This window comes from Ruditapes philippinarum, unplaced genomic scaffold (assembly GCF_026571515.1).
Source record: "Ruditapes philippinarum isolate M1 unplaced genomic scaffold, ASM2657151v2 ctg5135_1_1_1_1, whole genome shotgun sequence".
In the NCBI taxonomy this organism is placed as follows: Eukaryota; Metazoa; Mollusca; class Bivalvia; order Venerida; family Veneridae; genus Ruditapes; species Ruditapes philippinarum.
Window position 1 is genome coordinate 70,219 of NW_026864056.1, and position 16,465 is coordinate 86,683.

Here is a 16,465-nt window from a genome sequence, read left to right on the forward strand (position 1 = left end):
TCAGGATCGATATTTTGATCAACTGTAAAACGTCCATAACTTCTAAACAACAACAACAACAACAACAACAACAACAAAAAACAGCAACAACAACAACAAAAAAACAACAACAATACATTTATTTTAAAATTTCATTAACATTACATCCAATTCTACTAATCAATATTAAATATTAATTCAATAACTTAAGGATAGACCATGGAAAATATTTGAGTTTTTAATTTTTATCCTGATCTTGATCCTGATCCTTAAATCTTAATGAACACTGGGCGTGCAGACCCATATTCAAACATGAAAATAACCAGTTTGACATATTTCTAGGAAATTTGTTGTAATTTCTATGGTGTTACCTAGGTTTTTCAATATTTAAGCTCTATGACCTAGTTTTTGACCGTAGATGATCCATAATATAAATTTAGCCACTCAACTTCTAACAAAGTAGCTGAAAATGTTACTTCTAGAGTGTTGATAATATATTTTGTACCAGATTCGATCTATATGACCTTTTAAAAATTCTAAATGACACATAATTGAACTTGAGCTACGAATCATTCGCACAACTTTGTAATTACAAATTCCCATGATATCAACACATTAATGCCAAAATGGTATTTGTAGAGTGTTAACAACTTTTGTTTCCATAATTGGGCTGTATGAGCTACGTTTTGACCGAAGGTTACCCATTTTCTATTCAATCAACAACGTTTTTTACTACGCGGGGTGTTAAAATATATGTGTATCTAAGCTAATATGTCGCTTTTAACCACATTGCGTACGAACTATATACATGTATCGCATAGTTGTGTTGTGTAAGCTCTCAATGGATACAATACATGTGTACATCAGTTCAGTCTAGTTTTTACAACGAGTCCATTAACGCCATCTGCATACTGTACACTAAAACTAAAATGGGAAAAGGTCTCCTTTCACTGACCAAAAACAGTCCTATATCAAAAACCGCTGTATTCATGGTATGCAGGCGAAAGACATTTTTTTAATGAAATATGTCGTGTTAATGGGAACCTTTCTTTTTCACCTGTTACAAAGTGGTGTAAGATATTTAAAAGTGATGACGATTCAATTAGAGATACACCCGAAAGCTGCTACTTTGCCAAATAGGGTTGAAAAAGTAAATGATTTGATTGCTACTGATACAAAATTTACAACTAGGTATACAACTAAAAGCGTTTGTATCTCTGTAGGAGACACTAAAACAGTTCTCAGACGTGATTTAAAATGAGAAGAATGAGTGCCAGATCTCCCCACAAAAGAGCAAACACTTGCTTGGGTTAGAATCGCAAAACAATTGATTGTTGAAACAGTTCCCTAACTATAATAATCACTGACGAGAATACATGGGTTTACTTTTATAAGATCAAACGAATGATACATAACAAAATATGGGCAACTGAAGGAAGACAAAGACCTTGCATAGCAAAACGCACCATGAGTGTCACAAAGGTCATGTGTGTAATTTTCTTTACCAATGAAGGTTCTTTTATTCAAATTGCCGTACCGAAGGGTAAATCTGTAATGGTAGGTTTTACAAAGGCAAGGTTCTTCTTAAATTAAAGAAAAATTTAAAAAAACATCGACCAGCAATTGGTATCCATGGTTTAAGGTTGTTGCACGACAATGCTTTGACACACAAAGCGGCCATTGTACGAGAATATCAGAAACAATAAACAGGTTGTCGAGCTTCCTCACACTCCTTATTCGCCAGATATTGCCCCTTGTGACTTCTTTCTATTTCCGAGGCTCAATAAACACTTTGCTGGAAGAAAATATCAAACGCGAAAATATCTCATTTTGGCTATTTTCCAGTGTTTGTGTTTGAACAGTATACCTCGAAAAGATTATGAAAACAAATTTAAAAATTTGATTAAGGCTAAAACACATGGTTGTGAGTATTTTGAAGGCTTGACAATAGCCTTTAGAGTATTTACAAGATGTGTTCTATCATTTTGGCCATGTGACCAGTTATTTCTGGGAAAAACATTCTGACTAACGTTTGTGGCAACTGAAACAAAATTTGATCACTAGAGTATTAACAAACTACGTTTGGAAGGACTTGGACCTACGACTGACTTTCATCGATCGTAAATAGCTATCTATGAGCCATCTCAGGTGAATATTTTGTCGTTGTCAACAATTAAAGTTTTACGTCCACGATCTCAAGTAAACTGTAAAAGCTTTATCTTTATTCTTATACAACTACGGAGTAATAGCGTTTATAAAGGACTAGTAACGCAAAAAGGCGTTATAACGACAAAAAGTGGTACTTAATGGAATAAAAGGAAGAAGTAGTAACGCAAAGAAGGCCTAGCAACACGAATAAAGGCGTAGTTACGCGAATAAAAACGTAGCAACGCGAATCTTAAAGAACAAAAACGTAATTCAAAAGGCTTAGTAACACGAATAAAGACGTTATAACGCGGATCAAAAGGCGTAAAAAGCGCAAATCAAAAGACGTAATGAGGCGAATAATGACGCTGTAACATGAACCAAAAGACATATAAACGCGAATCAAAATAAATGCTTATAAACGCGAATAAAGGTGATATAACGCGAACCATACGGCATTTTAACGCGAACTAAAGCATTATAACGGGAACCAAAAGGTGCAATAACTTGAGCCAAAAGGCGTTATAACGCAAAACAAAAGGCGTTATTACGCCAATTTGATACCATATTAATACAAATGGCCTAGTAATGTAATAACGGAATAAGAATGTTGATCCAAATTAATTGGTCATTGTGTGCGTTTTATTTCCAATTCTTTACGGGTATGTCGTTATGCCAAAAAATATAATAAACAAGATCAACAAGGAAAGGCGGCGTTCAATGAACGCAACCCCCATATGACCCAGCAACAAGAACTAATGGCAAGGAGCCCAGGCGGACCCCAAACATAAACAGGACAGGGCAACGACACGTTTAATCATTAAATGATAAATAATTTGTAACTGATTAGGAATTCAAAGAAAATAATAATAGGCCCACACAAAGGGGAAGGGGACCGCCTGGGGGGGAAGGGGGTGGGGAAAGGAGGGGGGGGGGTAATCAAAGAAATAAAAAACTAGAGGCAATGGGGAAGATACTTACCGTAGACGAGAAAACAACAAGGGACACAACAAAAGTGTCACCAAAACAGTATGAAACAACATAGACATACATCTGAGGAACACAGTGGGGCGCCGCCTTGGAACGGTCAGCATATAAGTCTTGATATTTGATATCTTATTAGGAAATACTTTCACCGAATTAGAAATTATCAATCACCAACAATAGGACTTTTAGCTAATTTGAACAGTCGTTTACTTACAAAGACCAAGAAGATAATGTCTCCTAAATATGACTTAACTTAAACACTATCACCCTTTATGGCGTACCAATCACATGAATAAGATGCACTTTCATCCTTATGTGACTTTCTTTTATTTTACGTTTTCCAGATATTTTTACCTATTGCCTTTCCTATAACCTAAATAGCAGACACAATCACAAAATTAGTAGTTACCCTCAGATATTTACATAATTATACAGGGTTGTCTGTAGATAATTGAACATATGACGCCGTATAAAATAAGATAAAGTAAGAAATTTATTAACTATATAGTGTAGCATCAGTGATGTAATACTTATGAATTCAGAGTTACTTTTGTAACTTCATTTACTGTAACTGCAGTCAGAAATGCTTTTATCCAGGTAAAAAAATTGCAAGTTTTTGTTTGAAAGTAGCCATATGTACGTCAGAAGTTCGATGTGAATATGTTCTGTAGTTGTTGTCGCGATTGCTTTTGCGCACAAAAATTGAAGTAGGAACTGTTAGTTTCAACGGGATGTAATGCTGTCTAAATACATGCAAGTGTTATTGACAGTCGTGCACAAAAGATAATTTATTTATGATCCTAAAACGATAACTACTCAGATCTTAAGATTGAATAAGATTGACCTGTCACATTTATTACAACCAGCATGCTATTATTCAAAAAGCCTAAAATTAAATGAAAATACATGCTTGAGTTATATACATTGGATAGTGTGATTAATGACATGACTGCATACTTTGAGAATTAAGATATATTAATTTTGACACGCACAGGAAGGTTTCTCTGTGCTGTTGTTTAGTACTTTACTCTTGTTGTCCTGTTTGATCAAACTTTATATGTTTGTTATATTTGCATTACAATCTTCTATTTTCAAATTAAAAGGATACTTTATACAAACTTAATTTCAAACTGACATTTTCATAGACACTGATTTGTGACCAGAATGTGATATATTTTACCTGTACCATATTATAATAGTAGGAATCCAGTAAGACAGTTCTGCAATTTTTTTTGTTTGTTTTTATTTGAATTTAAGTCACACAAAGACTTTTGAAGGTCAAACAGCGACTTTCCAGCAAAACAGGGGGAAGAAGACCTCAGGTAACCAATCCTTATTAGATATGGTAAAGTTACAATAGAAATATAACGTAAACTAGAAATTATAGCTATTCAAATAAACCGAAATCATGTTTTCTTTATTGTTGAACAAATAATAATGATATTTGTATAATGCCGGCACATAACAATGCATTATAATGTGAAACAGTACACATAATTATAGCAATTTCAACTGTTAAGTAATGCACTTTTCAGACTATGGTATTTCAAAACGTCGTTTGTAGTTGATTCAAAATTTTCTTTTGCAAAAAAATACCAAAAGATTATATGTGATCCATTTAGAATAGAAACATTACCTGTTGTAACATTAAAAGAAATTGTGTCTCTCTGTGTTCCATCGTCGCAAACAAATGTCAGATTTGCGTGAGAAAAATTCACTGAACTTATAGTGAGGTTGAATACCCCTGCAGTTTCATCAAAAGTGTATTGGAATGTATATGGTTTGTTTGGAGAAGGGCCACATGTCCCTAGAAAACAGTCGGCGTAGGGGACATTGTCAACATACCAAGTCATCTCATTATTATAAGAAGTTATTGTGCAAACGAGTTCCACTGTAGAGTCTATTAAATAAGTCGTCTTTCCATCAGATGTTTTAAGCGAAACATTTGCCTCTGAAAAAAATATTAATACAGCATGAATGAATATAAATGACTTTTTCTGTTTGAAATTCACAATTCAATAAATTATTCAGGTTTTAAAGTTGCATTCATTAAGACTATCATGACCACATGTATAAAACCTTTTAAAGACTTTTACATGGTTACATAGTTTAACAAAAACAGGACAGCTTGCCGCCTTATCATAGTGCGTGATTGTAAATCAAGAACCTGGAAAATGTCATTTTTAAGTGATAAAAAGGCCATGATTTTGTCAAGATCCTTGTTAGAATTACGGGCCATGGACATTGACCTATAAGGCTCTCAAAAAAGTATGTAAGTTTCAACCCATAATGTAAAGTCATTTTTGGTGGTAACAATTTTGACGCAAATACTCACCAAAGGTAACGTTCACAGGACGCAGCCCCTACACATCCACGCAGGGGGACCCAAAAGGCAATAAACCAAAACCGGGAGTGGACATAAGGGCGGCGAAAGGAGAGGAAGACGTATTTAAAATAATAAAAACTAAAACGGGCCCATATGGGACTAAAATGGATAAGACCTTTAAATTTGAAGGGGGGGGGGGGGGAAAGGGGGGAAGAGGGATGTGGTGAGAAAATACCTACCGTCAACGACAATCTAAGAAGACAGTCATCCCAAAAAACGCAAAGAAGACAACCAAGACAATCCATATTAATTTTACAAATGTCAAAATATAAAAATATGAGAAAAAAGATCAGCAAGAAGTTGACCCTAATTTGGTGACTCATACGATCCTCCTTTCATTTCCACAAGGTAGCTATGGGGAAAATAAAAAAAGTCGGCATGTACTAACTAAGCAATCGGAAACATTATCCTATTCTTTTACACATAAGCCTCGATTTAGTAAAACAACGTAGTCAATTATCACTAAACATATTTAAAATGGGATTCTTTGCTTAGTAGTTTTATCAAACTCTTCTGAATACCTTAGTGATCTTTTTTGGCGGAAGTCAGTACAGAAACTATTTTTAAACGTTTTACAACCTATACCCTGTAAATTATTGATAACAATCCAGGCACCAGTAAGGAAAATCGGTATTTCGTTTAATTCAAGTACAAATGCATGAATTACTTGGTCATTTGTCATTAATCGTTAATTTTTTTTCATAATATGAAACATAAATACTGTACATCGTTTATTAATGTCTCCAAATTATAACGTTATGATTTAAAGATTATTTTTGTTGCAATAAAATAATATTTATTAGATGTCAGATATCACTGGGTCATAAAGAGGTGTTACAGAATGTTTCCACCTATTGCAACACACTTAGGTGCAATAGTTGCTGTTATGCAATAATCTAGCATGAAACGATGAAGTCTAAAAGAGAAAGGCTTCGTTTCGGACATATGTTGAAGTGGCATATCATTTAATAATTAAATAATTAACATGACTTTGATACGACAATTTAAAATTATAATTATTTTTTTGTTTAAAGTCAAGTATTTACAAAGACATTAAAAAAAGTTATTTTCTATCAAGATTTGAGACATTTAATGCATAAAAATTAAATAAATAACTTTTTTTAAAGTTGGTTTAAATGAATTTATCGAAGTACGAGTGTCGTCTTAAAAGTGTATGAAATACAAAAAGTTGAGTAGAAAGAAGCTAGAGCTGAACATAAAACTATTACTTTTTGTGACTACATCCAATTGGTAATTATTTACTAGTTTTCTGTCATTATTAATTTTAAAACATAATAATACCTGACAACTATTGCATCACATTAAGTGACTCTATATGTACACCCGACTTTAGAGATTGCTTATTATTTTTTGTCAAAGAGATTTAATGTAAGTATATATTTAACTACAACGTTCTGCCAATATGCTCACTTGACTAATAATCAAATTGAAAACAGGTTATAGGTTATCTGGTCAAAACATTTTGATACAGTTTAAACTTTACTTTATTTTTTTGTTAGGTCACTGAAACAGACCAATCTTTAAAACAGCAAAGCTTACCCTGAATCTTATGTTAGCCAAAATCTGATTTTCTGATTTCATACAAAATTTTATCAAATTAGCAGAGAAGTGGTATGAAATCCAGTTGTAAAATCATGATTTCTGCAGCTAAATGATGAAAATTGTTGCAAATGGCTAACGGCAGGTCTAGTATATGTGTCATTATTATGCACTCTACCTTAAAATAGAAACTATAGAATTAAATTGTAAGAAAGAATGTTTTCCTACTGAGAGAAAGCAAAATATTAAAACAAGATTTAAGGCCTCAACAGACGTTAGGATATTGCAGTACAACACCACTTAAAACTAAATTGTACAAACAAATCTAAATGTGTGAAGGCTACTTTTTCTTGAATTTATACAATTGAATACTATATTTATAGGATAGGACATGTTCTCTCTCTTAATACAAGTTGCACAGATTTCCAACGATGACAGGTGACATATATCTCAATTATCCCCTAATAATGTGTTTAATGAATGAAATTCCAGAACAATAAGGGCTAAAAAGTAAACTTTGTAGTAAGATGGGGTAAAAATGATGTTGAAAAAATCGTCAGAAGGATGTTGAAATAATCGTCAAAAGGATGTTGAAATAATCGTCAGAAGGCCCACAGTTGTGGTATGTTCGAATCCCAAATTATTCAGAAATTGAAAATATCACAGCTATTCCTTAATAAGGCGAGGTAGTTTGTTAGCGGCCAGATAGCTCAGTTGGTTGATCCTCTGTATGGTATTCTAAGGGTCCCAGGTTCGATTTTTGATCGGGCTGCACATTTATATCAACCTGTGACAATTATAGACTTAAAAGAAGTAAAGTATGTAAGGGATCAATTGGGAACTGTTATTTTAGGGAACCTGATGATTCCTACAATGCAGAATTACAGTCTGAATGCAAAAATTGTTACGTATAGATTTTAAAATTGTACATCATATCTCTCATTAGTTTTGTACAACTAAATCCTTCCGTCTGTTGAGGCCTTTAGTGTGCATAGAGAGTGTCAAACATTAAGCCATTTCTGCCAAAAAGCTTATTATGATAAAAAAGTAGTAATACTAGGAGCATTTAAAACAAGAGGGCCATGATGGCCCTGGATCGCTCACTTGACACAACCGCATCCAAACAATGTCTTAAACAAGCATCATGGCCAAGTTCGATGACAACTGAGTCAAACATGTGACCTCTAGTGTGTTATAAAGATTTTTCCATATTTGGGCAATGTGACCTAATTTTTGACCGGACACGACCCATATTCAAAAAAGAAATCATCAAAACAACCTTCCTGACCAATTTCCAGGAAATTTGGATCAAAACTGCAGCCACTAGAGTTTTAAAAAGATTTTTTCTATTTTAAGCTCCTGTGACCTAGTTTTTGACCGGACATGACCAATCTTAGCACTTGACCCAGAAAACATCAAAACAACCTTCTGACAAATTTCCAGAAGATTTGAATCAAAACTGCAGCCACTAGAGTGTAACCAAGCTTTTTCTATTTTTAGCTCCTGTGACCTAGTTTTTGACCTGAGATGACCCATCTTCGAACTTGATCCAGAAATCATCAAAATAACCTTCCTGACAAATTTCCAGAATATTTGAATCAATACTGCAGCCACTAGATTGTTTACAAGCCTTTTTCTATTTTTAGCTCCTGTGACCTAGTTTTTGACCGGAGATAACCCATCTTCGAACTTGACCTACAAATCATTAAAACAACCTTCCTGACAAATTTCCTGAATTTTTGGATGAAAACTGCAGCCCCTAATGTGTTAAAAAGCTTTTCTATTTTTAGCTCCTGTGACCTAGTTTTTGACCGGAGATGACCCATCTTCAAACTTGACTTAGATATCATCAAAACAACCTTCTTGACAAATTTCCAGAATATTTAGATAAAAACTGCAGCCACTAGAGTGTTAACAAGCTTTTTCTATTTTTAGCTTCTGTGACCTAGTTTTGACCGGAGATGACCCATCTTCGAACTTGACCTAGAAATTATCAAAACAACCTTCCTGACAAATTTCCAGAATGTTTGGATGAAATCTGCAACCATTAGAGTGTTAACAAGCTTTTTCTATTTTTAGCTCCTGTGACCTAGTTTTTGACCAGACATGACCCATCTTCAAATTCGACCTAGAAATCATAAAAACAACTTTCCTGACAAATTTCCAGAATATTTTAATCAAAATTGCAGTCACTAGAGTGTTAACGAGCTTTTTCTATTTTTAGCTCCTGTGACCTAGTTTTTGACCGGAGATAACCCATCTTCGAACTTAACCTACAAATCATCAAAACAACCTTCCTTACACATTTCCAAAATATTTGGATGAAAAGTGCAGCCCCTAGAGTGTAAACAAGCTTTTTATATGTTTAGCTCCTGTGACCTAGTTTTTGACCGGACATGACCCATCTTCAAACTTGACTTAGATATCATCAAAACAACATTCTTGACAAATTTCCAGAATATTTAGATGAAAACTGCAGCCACTACAGTGTTAACAAGCTTTTTCTTTTTTAGCTCCTGTGACCTAGTTTTTAACCGGAGATGACCCATCTTCGAACTTAACGTAGATATCATCAAAAAACCTCCCTGACAAATTTCCAGAATATTTGGATGGAAACTGCAGCCACTAGAGTGTTAACAAGCTTTTTCTATTTTTAGCTCCCGTGACTTAGTTTTTGACCGGAGATGACCCATCTCTGAAGGAAACTTAGATATCATTTGAACAACCTTCCTGACGAATTTCCAGAATATTGGGATCAAAACTGCAGCCCCTAGAGTGTTAACAAGCTTTTCTATTTTTAGCTCCTGTGACCTAGTTTTTGACCGGAGATGACCCATCTTCGATCTTGACCTAGATATTATCAAAACAACCTTCTTGACAAATTTCCAGAATATTTGGATGAAAACTGCAGCCACTAGAGTGTTAACAAGCTTTTTCTATTTTTAGCTCCTGTGACCTAGTTTTCGACCGGAGATGACCCATCTTCGAACTTGACCTAGATATCATCAAAACAACCTTCCTGACAAATTTCCAGAATATTTAGATTACAACTGCAGCCACTAGAGTGTATACAAGCTTTTTCTATTTTTAGCTCCTGTGACTTAGTTTTTGACCGGAAATGACCCATCTCTGAACGTAACTTAGATATCATCTAAAGAACCTTCCTGACAAATTTCCAGACTATTCGGATAAAAACTGCAGCCCCTAGAGTGTAAACAAGCTTTTTCTATTTTTAGCTCCTGTGACCTAGTTTTTGACCGGAGATGACCCGTCTTCGAACTTGACCTAGCTATCATCAAAACAACCTTTCTGACAAATTTCCATAATATTAAGATGAAAACTGCAGCCACTAGAGTGTTAACAAGCTTTTTCTATTTTTAGCTCACGTGACCTAGTTTTTGACCTAAGATGAGCCATCTTCAAACTTGAGCTATATATAATCTAAACAACCTTCCTGACAAATTTCCAGAATATTCGGATAAAAACTGCAGCCTCTAGAGTGTAAACAAGCTTTTTCTATTTTTAGCTCCTGTGACCTAGTTTTTGACCGGAGATGACCAATCTTCGAACTTGACCTATCTATCATCAAAACAACCTTTCTGACAAATTTCCATAATATTTGGATGAAAAGTGCAGCCACTAGAGTGTTAACAAGCTTTTTCTATGTTTAGCTCCCGTGACTTAGTTTTTAACCGGAGATGACCCATCTCTGAAGGTAACTTAGATATCATCTAAACAACCTTCCTGACGAATTTCCAGAATATTGGGATCAAAACTGCAGCCCCTATGGTGTTAACAAGCTTTTTCTATTTTTAGCTCCTGTGACCTAGTTTTTGACCGAAGATGACGCATCTTCGACCTTGACCTAGATATCATCAAAACAACCTTCCTGACAAATTTCCAGAATATTTGGATGAAAACTGCAGCCACTAGAGTGTTAACAAGCTTTTTCTATTTTTAGCTCCTGTGACCTAGTTTTTGACCGAAAATGACCCATCTTCGAACTTGTCCTAGATATCATCTATACAACCTTTCTGACAAATTTCCAGAATATTTTGATGAAAACTGCAGCCACTAGAGTGTTGACAAGCTTTTTCTATTTTTAGCTCATGTGGCCTAGTTTTTGACCTGAGATAACACATCTTCAAACTCGACCTAGATATCATCAAAACAACCTTCCTGACAAATTTCCAGAATATTTAGATGACAACTGCAGCCACTAGAGTGTAAAAAAGCTTTTTCTATTTTTAGCTCATGTGACCTAGTTTTCGACCGGAGATGACCCATCTTCAAACTTGACCTAGATATTATCAAAACAACCTTCCTGACAAATTTCCAGAATATTTGGATGGAAACTGCAGCCACTAGAGTGTTAACAAGCTTTTTCTATTTTTAGCTCCTGTGACTTAGTTTTTGACCGGAGATGACCCATCTCTGAACGTAACTTAGATATCATCTAAACAACCTTCCTGACAAATTTCCAGAATATTCGGATAAAAACTGAAGCCCCTAGAGTGTAAACATGCTTTTTCTATTTTTAGCTCCTGTGACCTAGTTTTTGACCGGAGATGACCCATCTTCGAACTTGACCTAGCTATCATCAAAACAACTTTCCTGACAAATATCCAGAATATTTAAATCAAAACTGCAGCCACTAGAGTGTAAACAAGCTTTTTCTATTTTTAGCTCCTGTGACCTAGTTTTTGACCTAAGATGACCCATCTTCGAACTTGATCCAGAAATCATCAAAACAACCTTTCTGACAAATTTCCAGAATATTTAAATCAATACTGCAGCCACTAGAGTGTTTACAAGCTTTTTCTATTTTTAGCTCCTGTGACCTAGTTTTTGACCGGAGATAACCCATCTTCAAAGTTGACCTAGAAATCATCAAAACAACCTTCCTGACAAAATTCCAGAATTTTTGGATGAAAACTGCAGCCCCTAATGTGTTAACAAGCTTTTCTATTTTTAGCTCCTGTGACCTAGTTTTTGACCGGAGATGACCCATCTTCAAACTTGACTTAGATATCATCAAAACAACCTTCTTGACAAATTTCCAGAATATTTTTATCAAAACTGCAGCCACTAGAGTGTTAACAAGCTTTTTCTATTTTTAGCTCTTGTGACCTAGTTTTTGACCTGAGATGACCCATCTTTGAACTTGACCTAGAAATCATCAAAACAACCTTCCTGACAAATTTCCAGAATGTTTGGATGAAAACTGCAACCATTAGAGTGTTAACAAGCTTTTTCCTTTTTTAGCTCCTGTGGCCTAGTTTTTGACCTGACATGACCCATCTTCGAACTTGACCTAGAAATCATCAAAACAACCTCTCTGACAAATTTCCAGAATATTTGAATCAAAACTGCAGCCACTAGAGTGTTAACACGCTTTTTCTAATTTTAGCTCCTGTGACCTTATTTTTGACCGGAGATGACCCATCTTCGAACTTGACCTAGAAATCAATAAAACAACCTTCCTGACAAATTTCCAAAATATTTGGATGAAAACTGCAGCCCCTAGAGTGTAAACAAGTTTTTTTATATTTTTAGCTCCTGTGACCTAGTTTTTGACCGCAGATGACCCATCTTCAAACTTGACTTAGATATCATCAAAACAACCTTCTTGACAAATTTCCAGAATATTTTTATCAAAACAGCAGCAACTAGAGTGTTAAAAAGCTTTTTCTATTTTTAGCTCCTGTGACCTAGTTTTTGACCTGAGATGACCCATCTTTGAACTTGACCTAGAAATCATCAAAACAACCTTCCTGACAAATTTCCAGAATGTTTGGATGAAAACTGCAACCATTAGAGTGTAAACAAGCTTTTTCTTTTTTTAGCTCCTGTGGCCTAGTTTTTGACCTGACATGACCCATCTTCGAACTTGACCTAGAAATCATTAAAACAACCTCTCTGACAAATTTCCAGAATATTTGAATCAAAACTGCAGCCACTAGAGTGTTAACACGCTTTTTCTATTTTTAGCTCCTGTGACCTAATTTTTGACCGGAGATGACCCATCTTCGAACTTGACCTAGAAATCATAAAAACAACCTTCCTGACAAATTTCCAAAATATTTGGATGAAAACTGCAGCCCCTAGAGTGTAAACAAGCTTTTTATATTTTTAGCTCCTGTGACCTAGTTTTTGGCCGGACATGACCCATCTTCAAACTTGACTTAGATATCATCAAAACATCATTCTTGACCAATTTCCAGAATATTTAGATGAAAACTGCAGCCACTAGAGTGTTAACAAGCTTTTTCTATTTTTAGCTCCTGTGACCTAGTTTTTGACCGGAGATGACCCATCTTCGAACTTAGCCTAGAAATCATCAAAACAATCTTCCTGACAAATTTCCAGAATATTTGGATGGAAATTGCAGCCACTAGAGTGTTAACAAGCTTTTTCTATTTTTAGCTCCTTTGACTTAGTTTTTGACCGGAGATGACTAATCTTCGAACTTGACCTAGATATCATCAAAACAACCTTCCTGACAAATTTCCAGAATATTTGGATGAAAACTGCAGCCACTAGAGTGTTAACAATCTTTTTCTATTTTTAGCATCTGTGACCTAGTGTTTGATTGGAGATGACCCATCTTCAAACTTGACCTAGATATTATTAAAACAACCTTCCTGGCAAATTTCCAGAATATTTGGATCAAAACTGCAGCCTCTAGAGTGTTAACAAGCTTTTTCTATTTTTAGCTCCTGTGACCTTGTTATTGACCCGAGATAACCCATCTTCGAACTCGGTCTGTATTTCATTGTGACAAACATTCTGACAAAGTTTGATGATGATCCAATCAAAACTGTGACTGCTAGACTGTTAACAACCAATTTGTTAGAGTGTTAACAAGCTTTTTCTATTTTTAGCTCCTGTGACTTAGTTTTTGACCGGATATGACCCATCTTCGAACTTGACCTAGATATCATTAAAACAACCTTCCTGACAAATTTCCAGAATATTTGGATGAAAACTGCAGGCTCTAGAGTGTTAACAAGCTTTTTCTATTTTTAGCTCCTGTGACCAAGTTTTTGACCCGAGATAACCCATCTTCGAACTCGATCTGTATTTCATTGAGACAAACATTCTGACAAAGTTTGATGATGATCCGATCAAAACTGTGACTGCTAGACTGTTAACAACCAAATTGTTAGAGTGTTAACAAGCTTTTTCTATTTTTAGCTCCTGTGACCTAGTTTTTGACCGGAGATGACCCATCTTCGAACTTGCACTAGATATCATTAAAACAACCTTCCTGACAAATTTCCAGAATATTTGGATGAAAATTGCAGCCTCTAGAGTGTTAACAAGCTTTTTCTATTTTTAGCTCCTGTAACCTAGTTTTTGACCCGAGATGACCCATCTTCGAACTCGATCTGTATTTTATTGAGACAAACATTATGACAAAGTTTGATGATGATCCAATCAAAACTGTGACTGCTAGACTGATAACAACCAAATTGTTGACGACACACGACGCATGACGACGGACGCCGGACATAGCCCCATCACTATACCTCACCTTGACCACTTCGTGGTCAGGTGAGCTAAAAAGACAGGACAAATTAGGAGTCACTATAGAGCCTGATGAAATGAAAAACGCATTAGGCAACAAGTCGACATTTTAAAAATCAGCTGTTTTTTATGTTAAGGCATTTAGTGTTTAACATTTAACTGAGCACTCATCTCAAAATATTTAAATATTTAAAACTACAACATCATTTAGAGAGAAAAAACTGGATTGCGCATCAAAACACAGAATAACCCCCTGTCTTTTCACCTAGATAGATCGACGTTCGCTAATTTAGATTTTATCATATTTTCAACTTATGTATAATAATGGCCAAAATAAAGTCTTAGTGACTTCATTGATATAGATTTCAAAGATCATTACCTGTGATTGAAATGTACACTCCAAATATACAACTTTTGAGAAGGAACCATCGCATCGAACACATCACGCAGTAGCTTAAGAACAAGAAATATTATATCAATATTGCTTTTGAAACAAAAATTGAATGCTTCAAATAAAAAAAACGTAACGGTTTTATGATCCGTTATGCAAAAGAAAAGCAATCATGTTTATCTTAAGAATTTTTTTAGAGTTATCTATATTCATGTAATAACATTTTACATATTATTTAATAAAACAATAATCAAATACATGTTATATATGCCTTTCAAAATTGATAATACTTAAAAGATTACTTACTTTTCTAAAACTAGAAAATTATAACTGTTTTTATTCTTATAATATTAATATCCAGTTACTTAGCTAAAAGACAGACGTCATAACTTAACACAGACTGTACACAAACACGATTGATAATCGATACACACTTTAAGTTAACTACCGTCATACATCGTAAAAATCTACTACAATTTACCCACATTCATAATAAAACACATGTAAAGGCGATTCGATAAATCTAAAACGTCAGCCCTGCCGGAACTTTAAAGAACATTTTATTTCAATTATTGAACCTATAAAAAACTTTATGCAGTCCACATTACCTTCAAAGATTTATATTCAAGCGACGACCTTAACAATAAAGATTATTGCATACGTTGGTCAGTCGTACGATAATTCAACTTCGGTTTTGGGGGTCTTATTGTTGTAAGGAATCTTAATATTTCGGTAAAATTTATTCTTTATATGCCTACATTTTTAGAGAGGTATAATTACTTAAAAGTTACCATTAGGTTTCTGTGATTTACTTTGATTCTGACAATTTAAGGACCACTTAAAACATACACATTCGATGCCAAATAAACTGACCAGCCAAAGAAATACAATGAATATCTCTTTTGATTTTTTAAAATTAACAGTGTAAACGACATTGTGACCAAACAACTTTGACCTACTTATTTATTGCTTTGCTGGAAGATCTATCATTATCTATTATTACTTGTATTCTTGTAATCAATTTGAATTTGTGTGGGAAAATTTGTCACCCAAGGTTAACGGGAAACTGAATAAATGGTACGTAAAATATTGTAGGGATAGTAGATGAAAAACACATATTGACTTTGTGTATATTTTCCTTAAATAGGGCGACAGTCTAAATTATCCAACGTGTGTTCGAATTCAAATCTCGACTTTTGGCGGGTCAAACATGAATTTATGAATTCAACATTATTCCTCTTGGAGGAATTTTATAGTTTCCATTGCTATTGGCATTATTCTGTTGAAACATAGTAATATTCGGATTCCTGTCATTAAGTGGGATAACGTGCCTCACAGAAATCTCGTCGTAGACCACCTCCGTGCAGACGATTGCGTTCTGTTTGTACATATATTCATTTATATGCACCAGCGGTGTTAGAAGTAGTGGCAGCTGAAAAGTTTGTTTAGGCATGTGTTCGTGGCATATTTACCTTTGTATCGCCATA

The 16,465-nt window shown here is 34.6% G+C and overlaps 1 protein-coding gene across 1 annotated transcript in view; it reads right to left on the reverse strand.

Moving 5' to 3' along the window:
• Nucleotides 1-15,415, reverse strand: part of LOC132724291 (uncharacterized) — a 31,584-nt gene extending 16,169 nt beyond the window's left edge. The window contains exons 1-3 of the mRNA XM_060709128.1: nt 15,285-15,415; nt 14,967-15,040; nt 4,748-5,062 (exon numbers count right to left, since the gene is read on the reverse strand). Coding sequence (XP_060565111.1) covers nt 4,748-5,062; nt 14,967-15,030 — 379 coding nt within the window. The 5' untranslated portion in view covers nt 15,031-15,040; nt 15,285-15,415. The remainder of the gene's footprint in view (nt 1-4,747; nt 5,063-14,966; nt 15,041-15,284) is intronic.
• Between the last annotated feature and the right edge of the window lie 1,050 nt (nt 15,416-16,465).